This window comes from Lepeophtheirus salmonis, chromosome 10 (genome assembly GCF_016086655.4).
Source record: "Lepeophtheirus salmonis chromosome 10, UVic_Lsal_1.4, whole genome shotgun sequence".
NCBI lineage: Eukaryota > Metazoa > Arthropoda > Copepoda > Siphonostomatoida > Caligidae > Lepeophtheirus > Lepeophtheirus salmonis.
Genome location: NC_052140.2, coordinates 19,326,416 through 19,350,101, shown reverse-complemented (window position 1 = coordinate 19,350,101; position 23,686 = coordinate 19,326,416). Strand labels below are relative to the sequence as shown.

Sequence of the window (23,686 nt, the reverse complement as noted above, 5' to 3'; positions counted from 1 at the left end):
TTTTTTGCAAATATCGGCTCTAGTTTGACTCAAACAATGATGATGTTAACCTTAAGTTGGACCTTTGTTGTGTACCAGACTCCCTAAAGCATAGACTTGAGGTGTCCAAAAATACCAAAGTCCAGGGGGAAAAAGTCGTGGCTATGGAGAGTCCAAGAGATTTTTCCTTCAGCTTGTTGAGGAGAATTTTGCACTGGGTTACACCTTTACTAGATCCATAGGCTTCAAATCCTGACGTTGAGTTTTCTTGTAGACATCAAGACTTAAGTCTTGTTTCACCGAGCGATATATTGTGGTCTGGCTGCTTTGAAATGTAGGAGCAAGGCCATGGACAGACACCTTGCCTCTTTTACCTTCAATAGTGCCTTTAACTGCCTCAATCAACTTTTATGGCCTCTTTGATCTTGATCTGAACATTGTGGAAGCTTTTTTTTTTGTGCCTCTTACGGTCACTTGGTACACAGTAGAGCGGTTTCAGCCGATCACTTAAAAGATCTCTCATGGGGATTTTCCATGCACAAATAGCTCCAGAAGCTCTATGTTACTCCATGTTTTTGGTTATGGGTCTATTATTTCTGGGTTGACTTTGCTTATTTCTTGTTTACAGTTTCTTTAGATAATTGTTTACGAAAAGTTCTTAATATTAAACATAAAAATATAGCAAGTATAACGAAGGCTCCCCTTTTAAAAAAGTTTTGCATTTTAGATAGAGGGGGCTTTATACCACAGTAAAGAAAATCCGTTGAGGGTTTCTCTTTTACTTTATTTTTGTTTAAGATTGTTTTATTGTTGACGTAAATAAAACTCATGTGGATTGTGAGTATTTATAGCTTATATTTGTTTCTTTTATATTTTTGCAGAAAGGACAATCCCCAATACATTTAGGAGCCTCTAATGGACATATTGACGTTATAAAAACTTTATTGATGCTTGGAGTGCCTCTAAACGATAAAGATCTCGTAAGAATATTCATATTTATATATCTTTTTTTTTTTTTTTTACATCTCTTGAATATTAACTAGCCTAAGAAATCCATTAAAACACAAGATTAATGCGTAGAACTCAGTATTGAAAGATGTCTTTTTTAACGATACACGTATTTAACTTTTTCGCAAATAAAATTTAGGATTTTGTATTTGAAACACCCATTGTAGGAGTTAACGAGGAGATACTTGTCGTTCTTTATGCTCCTTTTGGCAGGGGATCTCACGTTTAATTTATTTATACGCATATATCTGGTGTCTTACATAATTAAGGTCAACAAAATTTTACTTTTTTCAATTTTTGATTTAAATTTTTTGAGTATTTTTAACCTTCTTACAGGTTTGAGACAACTTTTGAGAAAGAAAAAAAAATCAATATATGTACATATGATTTTGTTTTTTGCAAATATTTCAAATATGTGATCCTCCAATCCTGAGAAAATACGATTCAAAAATTAAAAAATCAAAATACTTTAATAGGTGTGTTTGAAAAGTTAATAATATATTGGTTTCCAATTGTTTTTACACCAAAGGGACTTATTTGAAGCATAATTAATCAAAATTTTATTAACAAAAGAGTATTGGATTCTAGAATCTATTACTACGCTGCAATATTGAATTGATTTTTTTAATCAAGATTTATCCAAAAAACTAGGTTTTGGAAGAATTCAATGTTATATTTCACATATTTATTATTTAGAATTGAATGTAGTCACTATCATCAATCTCCATAATGGCATCCAACCTGATCTTGAAGTCAATGCGGGTTTGATCTTATTCACGAGTATCATGTCCATCTATTTTCAACCTGCATTGATGGAGACACTCAGAACATTGGTATTGGTTTAGCATGTCCGACAGACCTTGCTCTAAAAATGCGCCTGTGAAATAGTAGTTTAGTGGGTTGGCATAAGGATAAAATGGTGTCTACATTTTACTAACTTGGGGATTAACTAGTCTTGGGTTGAAATGAGGGAGGTGAACTTTCTGGGGTGAAAAGAGATCGGTAAACATTCGGTACATGGACACTCGGTATATTCATATATTATTAATATTGAAATGGGCTGCACTTCAGTCTTGCTTATATTTATATATATTTGCATATTCACAGACATATATTATATGTATAAATACTTTGCTCATCATGTTTTTTTTTTTTGCAGTCCTGTTTCTATTTATATAAAAAACAGCTATGATTTATATCTTAGCTTGATCTGTTTTTATGTTGATTGCTTCTCTTGTTTTTTGTACTCCCATTAGAAGAAGTAAGGTGTACATATGTCTACACTATTATGGGTAACTTTTAGGCTAATGATGGATTTATAAAGGAGGTAACGGAAAACTAAAGTACTAATGATCATTCATCTTAATTTCCTACATGATGGACGTTTTATGGTCTAATTGATACCTATTTGAGATGTGCATGATATGACTTTGTTGTGTGTCTACCTATTAAAAGAATATAAGCATTTAATGCCTTTTGGTTCTACATAAAATACAGTGTTGGGATTTTAAATCAGGGAATTTTAAGGATAGTGTATTTTACAATTTATTTTTCAAAATTAAATCAGCAAATTCAAAAATCTTTTGCTCTTGAATACTTACACCTCCAGCTTCAACCACATCCTCCGACCGGAACCTGGTACAAGCCCTAGTGAGGAACTCCTTGTCGATATTGGGCACTCTCTTGAGAATGGAAGCCCACAAAGGGTTAACAGTGTCTTAGATGTAGATTCTAAGACACATAGTTGTACAAGGGATTCAGATCCAGAGAGTTAGGATGTCAAATTTCCTTTACCTTTTTGTTTCAGGAAGTATGGAGTACATTTTTTGCTCTCAGAACGATCAAAAGTCTTCTTTGCAAGTGTTCCCGACCCATTAGACTCTTTGAAAGCCTTGAAAACACCATAAACAGTTGATTTGGGCTTAGTAAAGGCAATCACATCCTTGGGAGTGCACCCGGAGACAAGCGATAATGATGGCAGAGCGTTCGTATTCAAAGAAAATCTCAAGGACTAAGCATTTAATCTTATACAGTGTTGTCATCAAATCTGATGAGTACACTTTTATCTCAGGATTGCCAAGATATGGAAGTCTAAACTTGTTCCGTTCCGAATTAAAAATCCCCACCCTCTCTGTATGTAGAGGAGCCCAAGGACAATTGCAACAGTCCCTTTTTTCAAACAGCTAAAAAGATATGGTCTCAAAATTTACATTACAGTTGTACATATGATTGGCTGGGACACGTTCTATTATGAAATAAATAAGAATTTATTTAGCTTATAGTCATTTATTATACGTGTTGGACTTCCATTAATCATTGGGAGTAATCTATAGACCATTTCAATAGATAATAGATACTCGTATATGAGTTTACAATATGAAAAGTATCAAATTTGTCATTCCCCAAAAATTCTTATGAATTGTATTTTTATAGATGTGTATAAAACCCTCCAAGATAGGTTATATACACATTTAACATATACAAGACTTTGGGTAAATACCTAATATTATCGTCAATAAACGTTTAAAAACAAAACACATAAAGCCTTATCGAATAACTACGTACTATTTGTCTTTTTCCCAAGTTGTCAAACTTATCGATAGGTTCTCTACGCTAAGTATGGATACTACTACATATTTGGCCTGCCTTCCATAGGTATTATCCACTACCACAAGTACTACTCAATGATGGCTTTATAAGTAGATATTATTTGGATAATCATGAAAATAAATAATGATAACAGACATATAAGAAAAAAAGAATTGTTTTCTGTCAATCAATCAGTGTATTTTTCAGCCAAAAAATATGGCAAAAATACCTATAGTAAATTTGCATTTAAATATGTTTGTTTATTAGACTGCTCCGTTTTTGAGACGATATTTTTTTACCCATCACATAGATATTTGCTACTAGGAATAAGTTTGAGGCCTTTTAGGTATTTTTAGGGATCGTAAAGACCATTTTAATTTGGAAAAAATGGATTTTTTGTGTTTGAAATTGACTATGGTGAAACCTTTTGTGCAAATGGGGGATTTGGCCCCTAATTGGAGATCTGAATACTTACGGTTCATTCTATAAATTACTAGTGGTAGTACCAGAACTTGTTCGTGGTTAGGTGCCAGGCATTGTCCGGAGTTACATACAAATTTTGCTTTAATAATATAGAAAAATAAAAAAGACACAACAAATCCTTGGTGTTACCCTCCGTTTTTTATGAGGACACTCAAAGGTAGCTATCTCCTCAATACTTAGAGATTCTCTCCTCAAGGATAAAAAAAAAATAATAACAGATTGATAAAACAAAAAATTGGGTTATTCATTGTTTCGGCATCAGTAATCAGTAAAAAAGTAGGCTTAATCCGGATCCTATTTTGCTTAAGTACGATTTTTTTTCCTATAATTCGAGACTAGTATTCGTTTTAGTTTTTTACTTTAGTTTAGATCTTCATTCGATAATTTGGGTATGGTAAACTTAGTCGAATTTCTACGTCTAAAGATCCCACCTGAGTGCGAGAAGATGTGGATGCATCCTATCTTTAGTTGCGACTCGACTCTGTCCTACCTCTGTCAGGAACTAACAAATGTAAAATTGACTCCAAAATCCTAATGAAATGGCCTGTACCATCCCAAAAATGACTTAAAAGGCTTCTCACTTTACCAAAGGGATCTTTTTGACTGTCACCATCTGAAAAATTCTTTATGCAGAGGGAAAAAATATCCACCCGAAAAAAGGGGCTGTCTAATGTATTTATATTTAGAAGAATCAGCAAAATATGAATACTATTTATGCAATATTTTCTTGTTGTTTTACGAATAATATAATTTATTATTTTGGTACTCTTTGTCATTTGTCTTTTGCCCCCATCGGTAAATAGCTTCGAAGGAGGAGGAGGAGGAGTCGGAGCCAAAGGAAGGACTCTCGTGCCAAGCCTTTTACGTACCTATCATATATAGAATAATATAAAATGATTAATAATCGATATATGTTATGTACATTTGCAGGGAGTTGGGTTAATCAATATATTATTTTGGGAGTAATTGATTGATCAGGTAGTGCCTCTATGTGGGTACAAAATGGCGAGAATATTCATTTAATTGACTCAATGTACAGAAAAGGGATCCAAAACTCGTAGTAATATTAAATTACAATTGTATTCCTCCATTTTTTTTCGATTTTTTTTTGTACTCAACCAAACGAAAGCTGAAACAAAAATACAAAAGATTGTGTTTATACCATGTCTATAAGTGTAAAAATATCGGAGCAGGAACTAAAAAGGCAGCACATATCCTATCTCTTCCCTGCCAGTCTCAGTGCTAAGCAGACTGCAGAGACTGTTGGCATCTTAATCCGCACTGCCTACAACATCAAGAAGTTCATTACAGCACCATACAGCGAAGAAAAAACAAAACTTCTTGCAGAAACAACATGGCTGATCTAAAATTAAATTAAGTCATGTGTCTCAATTAGTTTTAAAGTTATGGTTGATTAAGCATTTTTTACGTTTTGGCTTATCTTGACTGATTAACTGATTATGGACCTGTTTATGTTTCTTTTTGAATGAACGGTTGCGTGATATAATCAAAGTATGGACGTATAATATACAAGACCTCTAAGGATCTGCCCAAGGAATGACAAAATTAATTAGGCTAGGACTGCAGTCCTTTTGGTTTTTAGGCCAATCCAACAATACGTGTAGTTTGTACATAATTAAGTAGCAGAAAGTTGCATCGTCATGAACAGATCGGTATATCATCGTATTGTTTAATGTTTGTTTTTGTTTTGCTTCTTTGTGTACGTCATAAGAGTTTGCATATCATTATTTTTCATGTTCTTTCAAAAGAATTAATTATCATTTTCTTTGGTGGCGTGTACATGTATGTACTTCAAGTATGGATCATGACCCTTTGGACGCAAATGTTGTTCTGAAAAGGTCATTATGACTACATGGATACATATTATGAGAGTAATACCCCTCTCAAATAAATACATTTATCAAATCAGAGCCTTGGGTGGTCCCCTTCAAATCCAACATATTTTTGAAGATATATGAAATATTTTTTTTGTCGTTGTTATTTTGATTATGTCTTGTTTCTCCATCTTTACAATCACATTTCTTGATTTATATCTTGACTCTTTGTACATTTAGAGTCCCTACTCTTGAACACTACGTTGTTCGGTAGAGCCTTCACTCTTCCACGATCGTTCTACGGGACATGTTTACGAGCCTTGTATTTGGATAAGAAAGAAAATAAAAAAGGTACATGAGATTTTTGCGTATTTGTGTGATGCAAATGACATATTTTAATAATAAATTATTCGAGACAAATTGGTTCTGAGGATCAGATAAACGTTTTTAAATAACAAGAAATAGGCAGGTTGATTTTATAATTGTGGTTTGGTAGGTATAAGGTAACCATACAGTAGTGTTGAGGCGACTCGGTTTGATCTTAAATGATGTCTAATATTTCCGTTGAGACCGAATGAAATTGTTTTCAAACTAGTGAACGATGTTTTAAGTATCACTCTATGGATCAATTTTCTTCCTATCCTTTCACGTGGTTTCCTTCATTGTATCTTGCAACTTTTCCTTCTAAAAGAAAAAGAAAAAAGATACACAAATCAGTTGATAGCTGTTAGCTAACCGTTGGTAATAATACACAACTTAACAACATGAGCTAATCGAATTCAACCAATCAACTTTCAAAACACTGCTTGTAAGAGCACAGGAAACAGAACAATCGACAGCTGACCTCAAAATACACTGTAAATTTTGGTATTAGTGAAGTAATGTTGTATTAAATATAAGAATTGTACACTTATGAAACACTCAAAACTATATATGACGTCATGGCACGATCAATGTTTACAATTTGGGAACACACATCATCCATTTCATTGAGATCTATCTCACGACTTACCACACTAGTACAAAAGTATAAGCTATGTTTTGTTGTCACCAGTCTATTTTGCATCTCCTTTTCTCCTTAGTAGTGTTCTGAACGTTGAATGGTAGACTAAGAGTTTTAAGAAATTGTATATGACGTCATATTTAAAATTTTGAATTACAAAACAGGACGTGATGTTCTCAATTTAGAAAAACAAAACATGACGTCATGGGCAATTCATCTATAAAATCATTCTAGACCGTATTTTGACTGGTATGGATGTGTGTTATGGGACCGAAAGAGACTGAATTTTTCTATGAAACTTGTCCTAACTTATTTATAAGTCTATGCTTCTTTTAAACGGTGTTACCTTGCTAACACAGCTTTGAGTACCTCGGTGTTTGGATGACAGACACTGCAGGCCTTCTCCTCGACATGCAACCAAAAGATGTAGTGAGGGGGATTGGCATCAAGACTGTAGGGTGGTCAAAAGTGTCAAAAAATACTTCAAAAGAGTCTTGCAACGGAGGGTATGGGTTTTTTTTTATTGCTGTTTTCAAAGGTATCTCTACCTTTACAACGATTATTCCACCGACTTTTAGATAGCTCTCTGGAAAGTCTGGTGTCAATCCCCGATATCTCTTGCATGGGCCCTCGTGGACTTCATGTTATTGCCCTGGGTTGTTTTCTTTAACTCCTTCGGATCCAGTTTGGCCATTTGACAGAGCCCTTCTTCCTCTCCAACGTTTTGGACTTGTTGATGGCGTTAGCGGGGGTCCTGTAGACGCCCAACTTCTTGGAGTACACGAATGAAAATTTGTCAATCACGTCCTAGTGATCATTATCTAGACTAGTATTAAATTAAAGAACTCATATTTTCTTTGTTTTATAACTAATTGTTTGTGATTTAATATATTACAGTCTGAATTTATTTCAATCACTCAACCTTCATTAGCTATTGAATTAGTCAGTGTTCAGATTTCAATGGACCACCCAAGATTTCTTATTAGGGTCCTGTTAACAATTCTTAATAGTTATTAAATAATGATTGAATACTTGGGGGAAAAAAGGAATTTTTGCTTTATTTCAACGAAATGCTATAACATACAGTAAATTTAAAGACTTACCGTCCGGACCGAACTTCTTTAAAGAAACAAATTAGTTTAGTCCAACAATAGTTATAACGATTTCAAAATACAACGATCTAGGATTTTCAGACTGAAACCCACCTCTACAAGTATAGGTACATACATTCTATGATGAAGTCGAAAGAAGAGAGGCCTTTTTTTTCTTTTTTTTTGAGATCACGTTGAGAAATAGTTTTTTTATTGGATATACATATTATGTAGTCCAAATATGGGCGCTAACTCAGGGGAGCAAACAATATATAAGTCAAATGTTAAAGTTACTTTGTATAAAAATACACCGTTTCACTTATTTTACAATGGTTTTTTACTAACCATATGTAAGTGATTTTGAAGTTATATAGTGAATTGATTGATGGATGCACGTTAGAGTGTTCCTTAAATCTGATGGTTTTTTATTTTCTCAAAATGATGGAGGGACATAGTCCATAAAAATATTCTTTTTGACAAAAAATGAAGAGATATAAAGTTGTAGCTAAATATTGTCCATAACGTTTGAATGCTTTGGAAAGAAAAAAAAATATTATTCGAACACTGAAATAGATAGTAAAAGTTAAGATAGAGGAATTTTTAATTGAAAAACTTTTTTTTTGGTGAATATTTTGTATTTAATTCTGCATTTTGATTAAATATTCGTCAGTGATAATGTTCCATAAAGAACAAAAATGTTTATTGTGAAATCATTGAAGGAACAATCTAAAATCAAAAAATGCTTACAAAAAATACATGATATCTTGAGTTGATGGATTGATTTATATGCATGGTGTGTCACCTTAAAAATATTTTTGAATAAAAATCAAGAAAAGAGGAGATCCGAATTCATTTTTGTACTCATAAATATACTTAAAGCCCAATTTTGATATACATGTTCGATTCAATATTTGCATTGTGTGAGATGATTTAAATTATCCAATAATTTTAGCTATAGTTTGGAATCTCTATTTGATCCATTTTGATTACTTGATGATCAATTTTGGTTACTTTAAGTGCAATTTCTGACACGCCCAATGGTTTAATCAGAATAATTTGTTAATAAAAGTTGACGACCTTCATAATAGTACTTACATTTTACGTCATATAAATGTAACAGTTACATACAGTATTTGTTGTGCGTTCATATAAAAACAATCCTGAATATATATCAAGAAAAGTTGAAATTCCAAATATATTTTCTTATTCATATATCCCAATATTTCATGTACATTTTTTAATCAATTTTGGACTTTGTATTCAAATTTGTGGGATGAGCGTAGGTACTCAATAATTTTATCTATAGTTTAGAAGTTTTATCAGATATAAATGACTTATATTGCCTCCAATATGGACCCTTTAAAATCAAATCTATCAATTACTTATTTTTCTATTGTGACTATGAATTTTGGCGTCTTGAAGTGGTATTTTTGGCATACCCATAGGTTAATAAGAATAGTTGGTTGTTAGAAGTTGACTTTAGTTTGTGGAAGACTACACATTATAATACAGTTTCAATTTGGGAGAACAATTAATCTAGCTTGCTTTTGTGTTGATGGGTCATACATATACAATTATAGATGAAGAATCAAAAAGTACGCGTCTCTCACTATCTTTTAAAAAAACGTGCATCCACCTACTAAAAACCATCATTTATCTATAAATACGGCGTGCGTAATTGAAAACTAAACACTTTGAATCTGGAATTTTAACAAGTTTTATTTCATTAACCAAACTTGCTACAGGATTTTACCAATGTGTTGTCATTTCTAATCTTCAATGTAGAACCCATCGACTTTGATAATGGTCTGGATGCGTTTTCGGAAGCTCTGACAGGTGGTAATAACCTGAGGCTCATACAGCTCCGTTGATGTACGGAAGTCTTAAGAGTTTCGACATTCCGTGCCCTTCTCGGGCAATCCCTGGCCTTGATACGCTGTCAGAAAGAAAATTACAGTGGGTTGGCATCTGGCAAGTATGGAAGCCACCTTGTCTTTGCCCAGAACTGAATGTTGGTTTCTAAAAGGACTGTATCTTTTGCTATATGTGCCGGTGCACCATTATGTTGAAGTACCACATTCCTGTCCGAATCAAGTCCCTGATAGAGGGAATCAACTTAGTCCTTAAAATGTCCACGTAGTCGGTAGTGCTGAGCATGTACCCTGTTTTAAACCAGGTACGTGGCATCGCCAGGCCATTGGATGTAACAAATCCCAAATCCGAATGCTGGGTGTTTGGTAGTCATCAGGGTGCAGGGTTCCCCTTGATGGCGATAACGTCATTAATGGTATTGTGGACATTTTAAATATTCTACCTGCTTACTTTAGTGTAAGTTTCGGATCTCGCAAACTAGAGCAGCAATCTTGATTCTTTTGTCTCTTTGTTTTGCAATTTTTTTTTAATTGATTGTGTTCATCCTTGTCAACTGATGGGAGGAATTATATGTTCTTCTCATTTGTTTTTCTTGTTCCTTTGTTATAAGTCTCCAGATTTCAACTACGCACACGGTATAAGTGATGCAACTGTGGGCATTTGAACTTTACAATGTACCACACAATGCTTATTCATTAGTAGTGTTTATTTTTAAAAAGTCAGAAATTATATCATAAATACATCGATCATTCAAATATTGAATTATCCTTATAGTAAATGAAGGGACGAAGTATCAATTCTTCTCGTGTGTGTGTTTTTTTTTTTTTTTTTTCGTATTCGCCTCTTCTATATGTGTCCAGCTTTTAACGACGCACTCAGTATAAATGGGCCTAATGAGAGTCTATTATTAGGTTTATGTACATACTTGCTTGGATTATTATCATTTCTACATATTGCTATGTGGGAGTTGCTTTTATTATTAAGACATGAAAAACCATTTTGTTTTCTTACCACTCTTCTACAACCACTTAGCAGCATTTCCTTTGTATCTGACATATTGATTGTACAGGTACTATATACATAAGGATTACGTGTAATGAGAGTTCAGTTATTATGTATTGGAGGTTTTTTTAGTGGGGAATTTTAATAGTTATTTTTAGCTAAATACAATTTTTAATCTGGAACAACTTTGGACCTCCATATCTTCGCAAGCCTGAGATCTATGTTTCTAAAAATTTGCTCATCAGACTCAGTTTGCCAAACTGTATAAGTAAAAATAAAACATTTTTGAGATGACCTCCGAATACGAACGCTGTGTGGCCATGATTGTGTGCCACTGTACTGGGTGAACGCCCAAGGCCACAAATAACTACATACATAATGTTGCTAAAGACCGTATATTGATGTTGTCAGATCCGGTCTTATGCTAAAAAATTTAATTTGTGTGATTTCGAATAATGGTTTAATTGTAAGCGGTTTTATTCTGGACAAAAAACAATGTTTTTATGACCTTTAAGCTCAGGTAAGGGAAATACGCCCGCCTAGCTACACAAATCTGAACCCAGGGGACTACTATGTCTAGGGCGTCTTGAAGAGAGAGTCCAATAAATATGCACATAGTACGGAAGACTCGTTGCAGCCTTCTATTCTCGAGGCAGTGGCCAACAGCTAGAAAGAATTCTTCCTTTAGGACTGTGCCAGCTTCAGGGGCAGGTTTGAGGCTTTGGTTGAAGCATCAAAGGTAGTTTGTGTGAGTGATTGACTTTACTATGGACCATGTTATGAAACAGCAAAAGATTGCTGAATTAATTTCGGGAAAACAATTGTTATATACATTAAGAAAATCGTATTTTATTCTTCTTTTTTTGTTGTGCAAATACGTTCAAAAAGATCTTCTTATTAAAATACATAGACTTTGAAGGTTAATAAGATTATTCACTAATGGTTTTGCAGTGTTTTTATATTTATAAATACAGCAATTTTTATGACTAGGTATCGTAGTTAAAATAATTAATTAATGAAGCTCTTTTGATAAATATTGATTGCAAAACCATGTTTAAGGCATGATTTGTTTTTTGGGCAATAATCTTAAATTTTTATTTATATATCATGTATGTACTTATAGATGTATACAATATATGTATAAATTGTGTATAAGTTATAAGCTCACAAAAGGAGTATAATATTGCGTCACATTTGTGATTTTTTTTTAAATTAATAATCGGCAATTCCTACTAGAGGAACGATTTTCAACTCTGATTGACTCTGGTTATGGTAAAATTGAACACATATCTTAATCCTTTTCAACTGAAGACACATTTGTAATTGTCAAAACATTTCCTAGGTACACCATTTCAAATAAATGAGAATGTTAATACAAGTAATAAACTTGGCTGTAGATAATATTTGTTGTGCCACTGTTAGCCGTAGTGGCACAACACTATTCAGTGTGGCACTTGTACTTGCCTCTGAGAAATAATTAAACCAAGTCTTCGTGGGATGATTGAAAAACTGAGACACAGAACAGCATTCAAAGGTGCTTTTTTCAGGTTTGTTCCTTGCCTTTAATTTTTTAACTGTCATAATGATAAATTGGTGCTCACACAAATAGATGGTGGTCGAAGGCAACATAAATTTGATTGCTTGCTTTGACGGAGAGGATTATTGACTAGCATCGAGTATCCAAAATATAAAGCAAGGTCTATTTATGTTGAAGGTTCAATCTGCTGTTTGTTGATAGTTATATATGTTCATTTCCCCCGACACATTTGAAGTTGATAGAACTATGTCTTCTGCAATAGGATTGACAGAGATAGGATCCCAAATACAAAGCCTTCCATCTGGTGGGAAGTAGTCTGTAAAATTTTCTGATAAAAAAATTATCTAAAGCGTGCAGACGTTAACAACGAGCTTTGAGCCCTTACAACAGCTGTGTATATCCAGGTAGGATCTGTTTTATTGTTTTGGTAGCTAGCCAGAAGAATTTGGCGTCAGTTTAACAAAAAAAAACATCGATGAAGGAAGAATTTATTTCACAATCTTGGAAAAGGCAGCATATCTTTTTTGCACTCCGGCCGTACAAAACAATATTGTGATTACAAAATCTTATACCTTTACAGGTGCTTCCTCTGGAGGGTAAGGCAAAAAGCAAAGCGTACTGAACACGAGATGAGATCAGACTGTCAGTCAGCTGTTGTTGTTTTCTAAATACTTTGCTGGACCTTGTGTTTAGTCTATAAGCTATTCCTACCTCAACCGAATGGATGGACACCTTTTGTATGGTCTGAAGTTAAGCGACAACCAATAGATTTTAATGCAATACAAAATACGAGCTGATGTCGAGAATCCAGAAGGAATTCTAAAATTTGTAAAAGGACTCTGGCATCATGACCTTCTCCCGTTTCCAAGGTCCAGTAGAGGCCATTATTCACCCCAATTGGAATTATATTGAATAATAATATTGAATGTTTTATTCAACTTCCATTTGGTGTTGGTTTTTAGGAGAAAGTCCTTCTTTTTTTTTAATGTATTAGTTGTTAAATAGAGGTTGCACCCTGTATCGATTTTCACTTCCTCAACTGCAAACTGGTTGAGACCCCTTGCTTTAAATTAACTTAATATTTATGAGGACTGGAGCAAGACTAGATGAAAATATTCAAGGACTTGCTCTTGCGAGTAGATTAATGATAAGTTTGAGGACTCATTTTCTGTTCTTTTTTAATCCATAAAAAATACCTTTGTAGATCAATAAGATACATTGTTATTCTTGGATGTCAAATATAGGAGAATACATCAACTGCTCATATAGGTGGTAGTTACAGAACAATAAAAATGAATTGTAACATGTGTGATTATTTTTTGAATCTGTTTATCATCTTATTCTGTATATATGTAGATAAGTATTGAAATGACCTTGTTTGAAGCTTATAAGTGAGTGATCCTCTAGACTCTATATGCATATTTATAAACAAATTATGGTGGTTGTAAAGATGCTTTAGGCTCTTTCTCCACTTAACAAATAATCATAATAATGATAGTTCAAAAAAGTAATAATAATATTTAAATCCGGAGCAAATTTAAAATCACCCACAAATCGTATGCTGTGCCTTCAGTATAGAGGGCGGGTTCCTGCATCTTTCACACTTCCCACGTCGTTATCTTTATAGCAATAATAATATTAATGGCCGTGATTATTAGTTTAAGAAATATTATCATTTTTTCGTAGTTAGGGTTAGGTATTTACTAGTATGTATAATTGGTGCTGATACTCGGTCCGAGACTGACTTTTTTCGGTTTGGTGTTATTGAGGTAAACAAAAACTTTTGTAGTATTAAAAAAATCCCCGTACAAGACGGATTTCATATATATATATGTATAGGGTTCTGAAGCAAAACGTGGACAGTTAATAAATGCTAATTATGTAATTAAAATAGAGAGGTTTCGTGTTTTTACTGCATATTCCGAATCTCTTTACCTTTCTGTATAAGTAAACAATAATCAACATTTCTCAAATCTTTCATCATGAGTGATCAAGAAGCAAAAAGCCAGAGGATCTCAGACTTTCTGGATGCCAAAATTGAGGTGGCAGAGATTATGGATATCGTGAAGTGCTCCAGGAGCCTCATTTTCAAGGTGGCCAAGATGAAAAAGGATGGAAAAGACCTCTCAAGGAAAGAAGGAAGTAGGGGACACAACTTGAAAAGGGATTCTGAGTGTCTGGGGGATCTGAAGAAGAAGATCAAGGATTCCCCCACAAACGAGTTTGACGTGGACGAGGGACAATGGGGGTTGTTTTCTGACACAAGGACCCCACGCCACCTGTTGAAGGACACTCTGAAGGAAAGGAGACTACAGATGTGCAAGAAAGTTCGTACGTGGATCAAGGCAAATGGATCCACAATAAAAAATTCCTCTGACGAGAATATTTTTTACTGTGGACCAGGTATACAACTGTCGGAACGACCGTTGCCTGGGGGATCACCAGATGAGGTCAAGGGAGTTTTCTGTACAAAACATCTGGCCCAAACAATGGTCCTGGGGGTCGTGGCGTCTGACGGCAAGAAGATGCCTCCCTTCTTTTTTAAGAATGGTGGAGAAAATTGGCCAGGAGGCCTACTAAAAGGTGCTGAGATTCACCATACTGCCATGGACCAAGTCCACCTACTCAGAGGACAACTATGTGTGAACCCAAGATGGTGCACCCTCATACATATCGGTCAAATGCCAGAAGTTCTACGCCGACAGCATGGCTAATTTTTGCCCAAGGACATGTGGCTATCATCTTGGCCGGATTGGAACACGTTGGGCTTTGCTGTGTGGGGAACTTTGGAGAGGGAGACAATCGGACATCTCCCCGAACGTGGACTCCCTGAATGCCGCCATTGTGATGGAGTGGAACAACTTGTCCGATAAGTTCATCATCAACTCCTGCAAGGCTTTCCACCACCGAGTGGTGGCTGTGATTTCTGTGGAGGGCGGCTGTATTGAATATACATGTTCACAAAGGTTGTGTATCAAAGTTTTGTTAAAAATAATTATCAAAAAATAAAATTCTTCACATTTTTCTAAAATCAGTAATTCAGTCAACGTTTTGCTTCCGACCCTTGTATATACTTACAGAGGGATATTTTCTGGATCACTTGGGGATATATACAATTAAAATTTGGTAGCACACATTGTTATCAATATTTCACCTATAAAACCCATAATAATCAAGCAGAATGGATTGGTTCCTAAAATAAGAGTCCATGTCATTTTAAACATTTTACAATTATAAACAAGCTAAGCAAAAAAAGTAATAATTTCATTAGAAAACTAATGAGTAACGAAGGATAAATTTAAAGCTATAAATCTGTAGTCAAAGTTGTTATGTCCATGATTTGTAGTCATTATAAAAGGCCATATTAATAAAAAGCTATAAACAAAAGAACAAATACATAATCTGTCTACAAATATATAAATGACTAAAAACCATATCAGAAAAAGAAATCTGTTTTGAACATGAGGTCTCATAAATCAAACAAAAGCATGGTCAATGATGTTTTTCTTTTTTTGTTTGCCTTTAAATATGTATTGTAACTGTTTGCGAAGAATCACATACCCATCCATTTCCATCATTCTCCCAATATGGACATCCATGAAGAAGGGGATCTTAATTTGCTACATATGTAATGTAGATTTTTGTGTAGAGGCAAATGGAGGAGGGGAAACAGAAAGTCACGAGAAAATGGTGCAATTAGTTCTCTATTGTTAAGCAATTTTAGCATGTCACTTAGTTAGGCACAATAAGAGTACTCACAGTAGGGAAATAAATATGAGGCCCCTTGCTGATTTTGTAAGTTTGTCACTGTAAAAGGTTTCAATTGGATTGAGGTCTGGAGACTGGCTAGACCACACCATGACCATAATGTGATTTCTCTTGAGCCATTCAGTTGTTTTTTTGCCCTTAAATTTTGAGTCATTGTCGTGCTGGAAGATCCATTACACGACCTATTTTCAGTACTCGATCTGAAGAAGAGCCCCATAATTTTTCAAAATAGACAAGGGATCAAATAGTTATTTTTTCCACTATATCTACTTGACAGAGAACAAATCAGAACGTCAGTTCTTCTACATAATGCACCGGACGACTGATAACCATTGTCTCATTTGTTAAAAGGGGTATACATCCAATTTGCGTCAATCAATTTTAATAACTCCATGACGGCGGAAAAATGCATACTCTATTGGAATACAATTTCGTGCAAATACAATTCTGGAAAGGATCCAGAGTCACATTTGATAAATTGTAGAAATCCTCCGTACAATGCACTTTTGAATTAAAACTGTTAAACATGTTGGTGTGGACATATCACGTCTATCTAGATATTGAGGAGACCCTCATGAGAAAGCCAAGAGGAGACGCTTCCATCAAGATCCCCTCAAAGGTGATAAAGGAGACCTTCTTGTACAATATGACAAAGCTTTTGAAGGTCCATGCTAAAGACTTGAGCAAATCAGATTCATATTGTTGCCATGGGTATAGGAAAACTTCCGTGGAAGGTAACGTTGTCCTAAAACAAGGACCACCAATGTGACTCAACGCTTCTTTGGCTATCATATTCCCTTGTGGGAGTCAACAATGTGGGCACAATTTTTGCCTGATGCGTCTCAACACACTACTGTTTTTTTTTTTTTTTTTTTGGCCTTGTTGAAAATAAGGCCTGCTACCAATGCTACCCCCAAATACCTGTGCCCAGAGTATACCTACCTATGCAGTGTGGGAGGAGGTGGACGAAGCTATAGAGAGAAGGGGTTGAATGGTAGGACCAGTTTCGAGGATATTACAAGGTTTCTTCCTCTAGATCTTGAAGAAGCATCGATTCGTTCGTGTAGCCATGTCATTGACATGATGATGAGGGAAGAAAATTGATTATTAACGACCACACTACCCACATTGGACGCTAATATCCATACAGAGATATTAAAAATTTATTTCTATGTTTCCTTTCTCAGTCATAACAATCAACAAAGCACAAATAAAGAAATAAGTTGTAAAATATTGGTCGATGATTTCTTTTTCTTCAAAAAAGAATTTTATGGATAAGAAAATTCGTAAAAATATATAGATATATATTTTTTTTTAAATATTGAAGTTTTAATGAGGAGTTATGGACTTTGCTTATGTTCATAATATTTCGTGGATCCTTTTCTTCTTTTGACGACTTTACAGCAACATGCCTGCACAACTATTTCTCTTCTTCTTCCTTTGTTTGAGACTCATTTCTCAAGACCTCAATGATTTTTTTTAAATGTTATTTCTAAATATTTTTATGTCTTCAAGTGAGGGTCAGGGGAGAGAGGTTAAGGAGTAATATTATTCTGTGTGAATGTAATTAGGTAATTATAATTTATGTAGTCATTTCTATCTTCAAATTATGCCAACTATAAATACATATGCCGGTCGTCAGCACAAAAGCAAGCTATAATAAATTTTCTCAAAATTGAGCGGAGATTACTTTTGTATTCATCGACGAATTATCATCAATTTCTATGTACAAATAATTCTTTTTAAGGCTTTGCGTGTCCCGCAAATTGTACTTGAATTACCCGAAATTCATCGTCACAATAAACGAATCAGAAATTGAACTATTTTATTTGAAAGGGGTCATATAAAAAAAAAGTAATTTCCTTTTTGTCAAGAGGGATTAAACCAGTTTAATAAATCAGAAAAGTTTTATTTGTTGTTTCAAAATGGTAGTACTCTATCAAAGTTATATTTTACAGAGTCTTGAAAATCATATCAGATACCGGGGTGTACATTCAAATCTGAACACTTTGAATTTTAAACTTCAACAAGATATAATTTATTAATTGACAATATAACTTCAACAAAATAAGTACTATAAATGGATATGTGTGTGAGCTCTCTTAATCATAAATGTAAACGCCCTTAGCGGGAATGATGGCTTCCTGGCGGTGGTGAAAGGCCTGGTACCCGCTTTGGATGTAGTCATCTTGTCCCAGTGTTGGCTGATAGTGGCTTTGAGGGTCTTGGTGTTTGCATGACAAACAATGCAGAAACTTCCTCTCGACATGCACCAAAATCAGGACTGTAAGGGTCCAAAAGGGTCAAAAAAGAGTTCAAAAAACTCATTTAAAAGAGTGGATTTCTTTCATTCCTGGTATCAAAAGTGGTCTCTCCACCGTCACAAGACTCTTTCCATCCTCTTATTTGATATCTTTCTGGATAGTCTGGTGTGAAAGCCAGAGATCTCTATATGGACCTCATGGACTTAAAAGGATTTGCATGGACTGTTTTCTTTATCTCCTATGGATACAGTTTGGCCTTTTTGAATTTCTCACGGCGGAGAAGGTGGTCTTGGAGACGTCCAAGTTCTTGGAGTGCGTGAATGGCAATCCGTAGATCACGTTCAAGTGTCATTTTCGCGACTAGTACGTAAGGTAGAGAGCTCAGTTTCTTTGGTTTTGTAACTAATTGTTTATGTTTCAATATAACTTCATTAATTATTTTGAATAGGGAAGTTTTCAGATTTCAATGGACCACCCAGTAAAGTTATTGTTAAATTAACCAAACATTGATATTTTAATACCCGGTGATTTTTTTCCCCTCCGTGAATGTGGATGCCCTAAAGACTGCCGTAGAGAAGGAGTGGGTTGACATGTTGGTGGAATACGTGAATATATGACTTGTGAGGCCTTCCGGCATAAGTTCGAGGCCGTAGTGCAAGCCAAGGGTGCCACTTTGAGATTCAATTGTTCATATAAATTCTCATTGTATTACTAATTGTCCTTTTTGAGAATCTTAATCAAGTTGAAATAGGGAAATTCGTTCCTGATTTGCAGCGACGCACAGTGTACAAGTACATCTTCATATAGATGGACAGATATGTACGTGTGGTCTTTTTCCTTCTATGTAACAAAAAAAAAAGGTATGATACTTTAGTATATATTTATATTAGGGCGGTTTGCTTTGAACTTTTTTTCGAATTTCGATTACGACTAGTGCAGAAAAGTTGGTATTGAGTAAGAAAATTTCCTCGTTCTAGGATGTCATTTTTTGATTGTATTTCCCCGTCAAAATTTGAAAAAAAAAGACAAAAATTCTTTAGAAAACTATTTTGATAGACAACCTATTAAAAATATTTAAAAACTTTTTTCTAAAGTCAATCTATGAGCACATTACTGGGATATTGCAAATTTCCTTACGTTGTTTAACAATGCATACAAAGTTAAACAACCAGTCGTCCTACTCAACATATATAATTGTGAAAACTATTTTCCTTTAATGCCGTAACTTGTCCAATATCAATTTCAATCTTCATTTCTCAAAACCTAAACGCAGCAATAAATCAAATAACTACGTAATTGGAATGCCTCTGTGTATAAAGTATATAAGCGAGGCAAGTGGAAAGGACCGATAATGGCTTCTTCTTCTTTTCTTTTCTATTCCAACCCCCCCCCCTTCGACTTTCCTCTCTCTAATCATCACCATTCTCAATCATTATAATGAGGTGATGGTCAAATACCATGATTACAAATGACGTCAGCACTTTTTGAGATGGGGGATGAAACGGCATTTGTCAAATTATAGAGTCTATTCAATAAGTTTATCAAGAAAATAGGATGAGTAGTGTTGCACATAAATACTAGTGTTGGGTTTCGGTCTGGAAATCCAAGACCGGTTTGAGGTCCTTAAAAACTACGTCTGCACCGGTCTCATATAAAAATTTGGTCTAGAGGGGTCCAAAGGAAAAGTGGGGTCTAGATCGGTACAAATGAAAAATTCGGTCTGGTTTGGTCCCAAAAAGATTGGTCTATACCGATTTTACAGATAAATTATTTATAACATGAGAGTGCATTTTTTTAAGTACAATGACGCTATACGAAGTTTAAACAGAGATAGCTCGGATTCATTTTGATCCCGCCGTCTCTGATATGTATACAGTATTTGTTCTAAAACTTATTGTGTACTTTTGAGATTTTTTTTTGGAAAAAATGAATGACAGTTGATTTGGAAAAGAAAAAGGTCTATGATAATATAGGAGACCGAAAAAAATAAAGTGAGAGTAAATCAAAATTGTTTTACAAAGTGAGACCAAAACAAATTGGTCCACGGTCTGGACCGAAAAATTGGCCCAAATCGTTCCAGAAAAAATCACTTAAGACCGAACCAAAAAAAAGTTGGTGCTGAACCGAGTCTCAACACTAATAAATACATAGATAGCTTTAAAAAATATGACAATGGAACATCGTGCTCTTTTCGTAATTGCAACTTGAATAGGATATTATATTTTCCAAAGCTGTTATCCTTATTCTTGTATTCTATATAAGAGAACATATATTATAAAGTAGAAACACAAAGAGGAACACTGAGGACTTATAGTAGAGTTATAAGTGGACATCCTTGTTGGACTCAGAAGAACCATTGAGCATCAAAAACAGAGTAATTCCTGGTAATAGGTCATTGCTAGATACGGAGTGGGATTTGTATTTAATTATCTCATCTCTTATAGGTGCTTGTAGATAATTCAATAAAACGTCATAAAAACAATCTCCTCCCCTCACAAATTTTATTCAAATTGGTAGCATGACAACGTGAATTTTCGGTTTCTTTTTATAACAAACCGGCATGTCATATTTTTAGATCTGTAACATGTTGTTACTTTTATTATATTTCACAGCCTTATTTCCAACGAGAAAGTAAAAATAGGCATAAAATCAGTTGATAGAAGTGAGGCAATTCATCCTTCCACCTATGGAGTTAATTATTATTCAATAATCGTGGATAATTGTTAACAAAAGAACGGAGAAGGAGAAAAGAAGCCTAAAAACCTACAGCTGATTACAAAATACAGTTTTATGTTAGTCCAGTAAACCCATTGGTACATAAGGTGGAATCTTGATTGATTTTTTGACGGATGTTGTACCGTTATTTTGGTCGGTAGAGCGATCTCTGACCGTGCACCAATTTCTCGTCATTTTCAAATAAATGAATGATTTTTTTTATCTTACTCTTTGAACTGATTTTCTCTCCTTCGTAGCTAGTTATACGAGATGTACACAAATGAAACACTTGAAACTTCATATGACGTCATTGTATTGATGCTTACAATTAGGAAACACACATTACATCATCAACAGTTCATCTATGAAATCTGTTTATACCCAATTTTAAATGAGACCGATTTGATTTAAAATAACAGATTAATTCGTTTTAAAAAGAAGTTATAATACTCTCAGACAAGTTTATAATTTCAAGTCTTCTACCCAACACTATTTTGAGCCATTTATCTTGTATAAATTCTATATAAAAAAAGAGTGGTAAACCTTTCCCATGAAGAGTCATTACATTGTATTATTGATAATAACATCCCATGGATTGGTTGTTTGGTTATGTTCATTTGTAAGATTTTGCACATTATAGCAGATGTCTGATGATTCCCTCTCTGACTCACTTCCTTGCAAAAAAACGAAAAAAAACATTAAAATTGAAAATGCTACGTGCTTCAATCTACATGTTAACATGCATTAAGTAATTATTATTGATGTTTCCTATGTGAATTTATACCCCTATTTGTGCAGATGAGTACTAGTGCATTCCGTCATCTTTGTATGAGGGGCATCATCGTTCCATGGGCGACCATTTGTGAGTAGATACTTCTTCACTAAGATAGAATCAGAAGGACCCTCCATTCATGATTGTCTATCTAATTGGCAGAACTACATGGTTGGGCAGAAGTATTCGTACATATTTCTCATTGTTTGGGTTTTTTTTTTTTTTTAAATCTAGTGCGTCTAAGCTCTAACTTCGCCTGAATATACTCTCCATAGACAACAACTTTATTATATTTAATCTGTCCAGTTTCACAATCAAAGAGCAAGAAAACAAACGTAAAGCCATTGCATAGTTGTTTGAGACTGGCAACGATTCTAAGGCAACTATAAAAGTAACAAAATATCCCAGAGCACCGCCTATGACGTCTGCAAGCGACTTAAGGCGGGTAAGGAGCTTTCCCATTCCTGATGGGGTTCACAAAGACCCAAAATGCCGACTGGTCACTTCCTGGCTAGACTCAAGAGGTCCACCAAGGCAAATCCTGGTATGGTCATACTCGGAGGAGGTCTATCGGTAGGAGGACTCCAGATACAAGGTTCATGTGTATTCAAGACTCCACGCCTATTCATGTTGCCAAAACTCTAATGGATTGCCTCGACCGCCATTGCTAAGTCGCTATATAAGCTGATGAGTAGCCTTGCAACAGGTCCTTAACCCGGGTGATTTGTAGTTGTGATCAGAGTTGAGAAGGAAGGTAGATGAACATACCCATAGCTCCTTAAGATCCCCGATGCTCTCTCTGAAGAGGTACATGTCCCGCTTCAACAGGAAAGATGCAATAAATGCCTGCTCAGTCTTTATGTCCCGTTTATAGTGGGTGATAAATGACGAGGATGATTATATTCAAGAGCTAATAGTTCAATTTAAATTGCATATGTAGCGGGTGGGACAGTTGAGCTTGATTTACTTGATGGCCGGCTCGAATAAAAGTTGCTACATCCCATTTTTGGTTTCCATCTTTGTACAGAAGTGAGCGATATTTGTTTGCAATATCTCATTTGAAAGATAGCAGAAGAGTTTTTTATTAATATCAACAACAGCATTATAATTAAAGCTATCTAAACCTCTCAAAATCAGTGGTGCACGACTTATTCGCTACCCCTTATAATCATCTATTGTAGATATAATTGTGCCTTTATGATATCTAAGATATATTGTGTCGACTATGCACTAAATTACTTTAAGATTCCCCCCTCTATTTTTGGTCACGTGCATTGACTTCTCAATAACTTTGTTGTTTTTTTTTTTTTTTTTTTTTTCAAGGAAGGGGGACGAAAGAGATCTTAATCAGTAGACAAGTGAACATGAGGACGACTCTGAGTCTCTTCATAATTACGTTGCTCCCTGATTCGTTTACCATTACAACTACACGTGTTCTTCTCCTTCGCCATTAGCATCATTTTGTAAGAAGGAGGGGATAAGAATCTGAAGAAGAAGTACAAAGTTGATTATAAAGCATTGTTTACTAATGAGGTAGATTGAAACTTATGGCTCTGAGAGAAGAGACACTTCTATATATTACATATATTCTGTTTAATGTACGTATCTAAATGGTTTTTATAACTTTTTTTTTTTACTTTTATTTATGAGTATAAAATATAAAATAGTTTGAGGTGGATTTGGATGTTATTAAGTATGTACAATGTCTTTGTAGTTAAGACGTTGTTGTAGGTAAATATGTTTATTTGAGTAATGACTAGTTGAAGAG

General features: G+C 34.6%; 1 protein-coding gene across 1 annotated transcript in view; it reads left to right on the top strand.

The window, feature by feature from the left end:
* Positions 1-23,686, top strand: part of LOC121125444 (uncharacterized) — a 134,004-nt gene that overhangs the window by 47,770 nt on the left and 62,548 nt on the right. Inside the window, exon 3 of the mRNA XM_040720642.2 lies at positions 861-959. Coding sequence (XP_040576576.1) covers positions 861-959 — 99 coding nt within the window. The remainder of the gene's footprint in view (positions 1-860; positions 960-23,686) is intronic.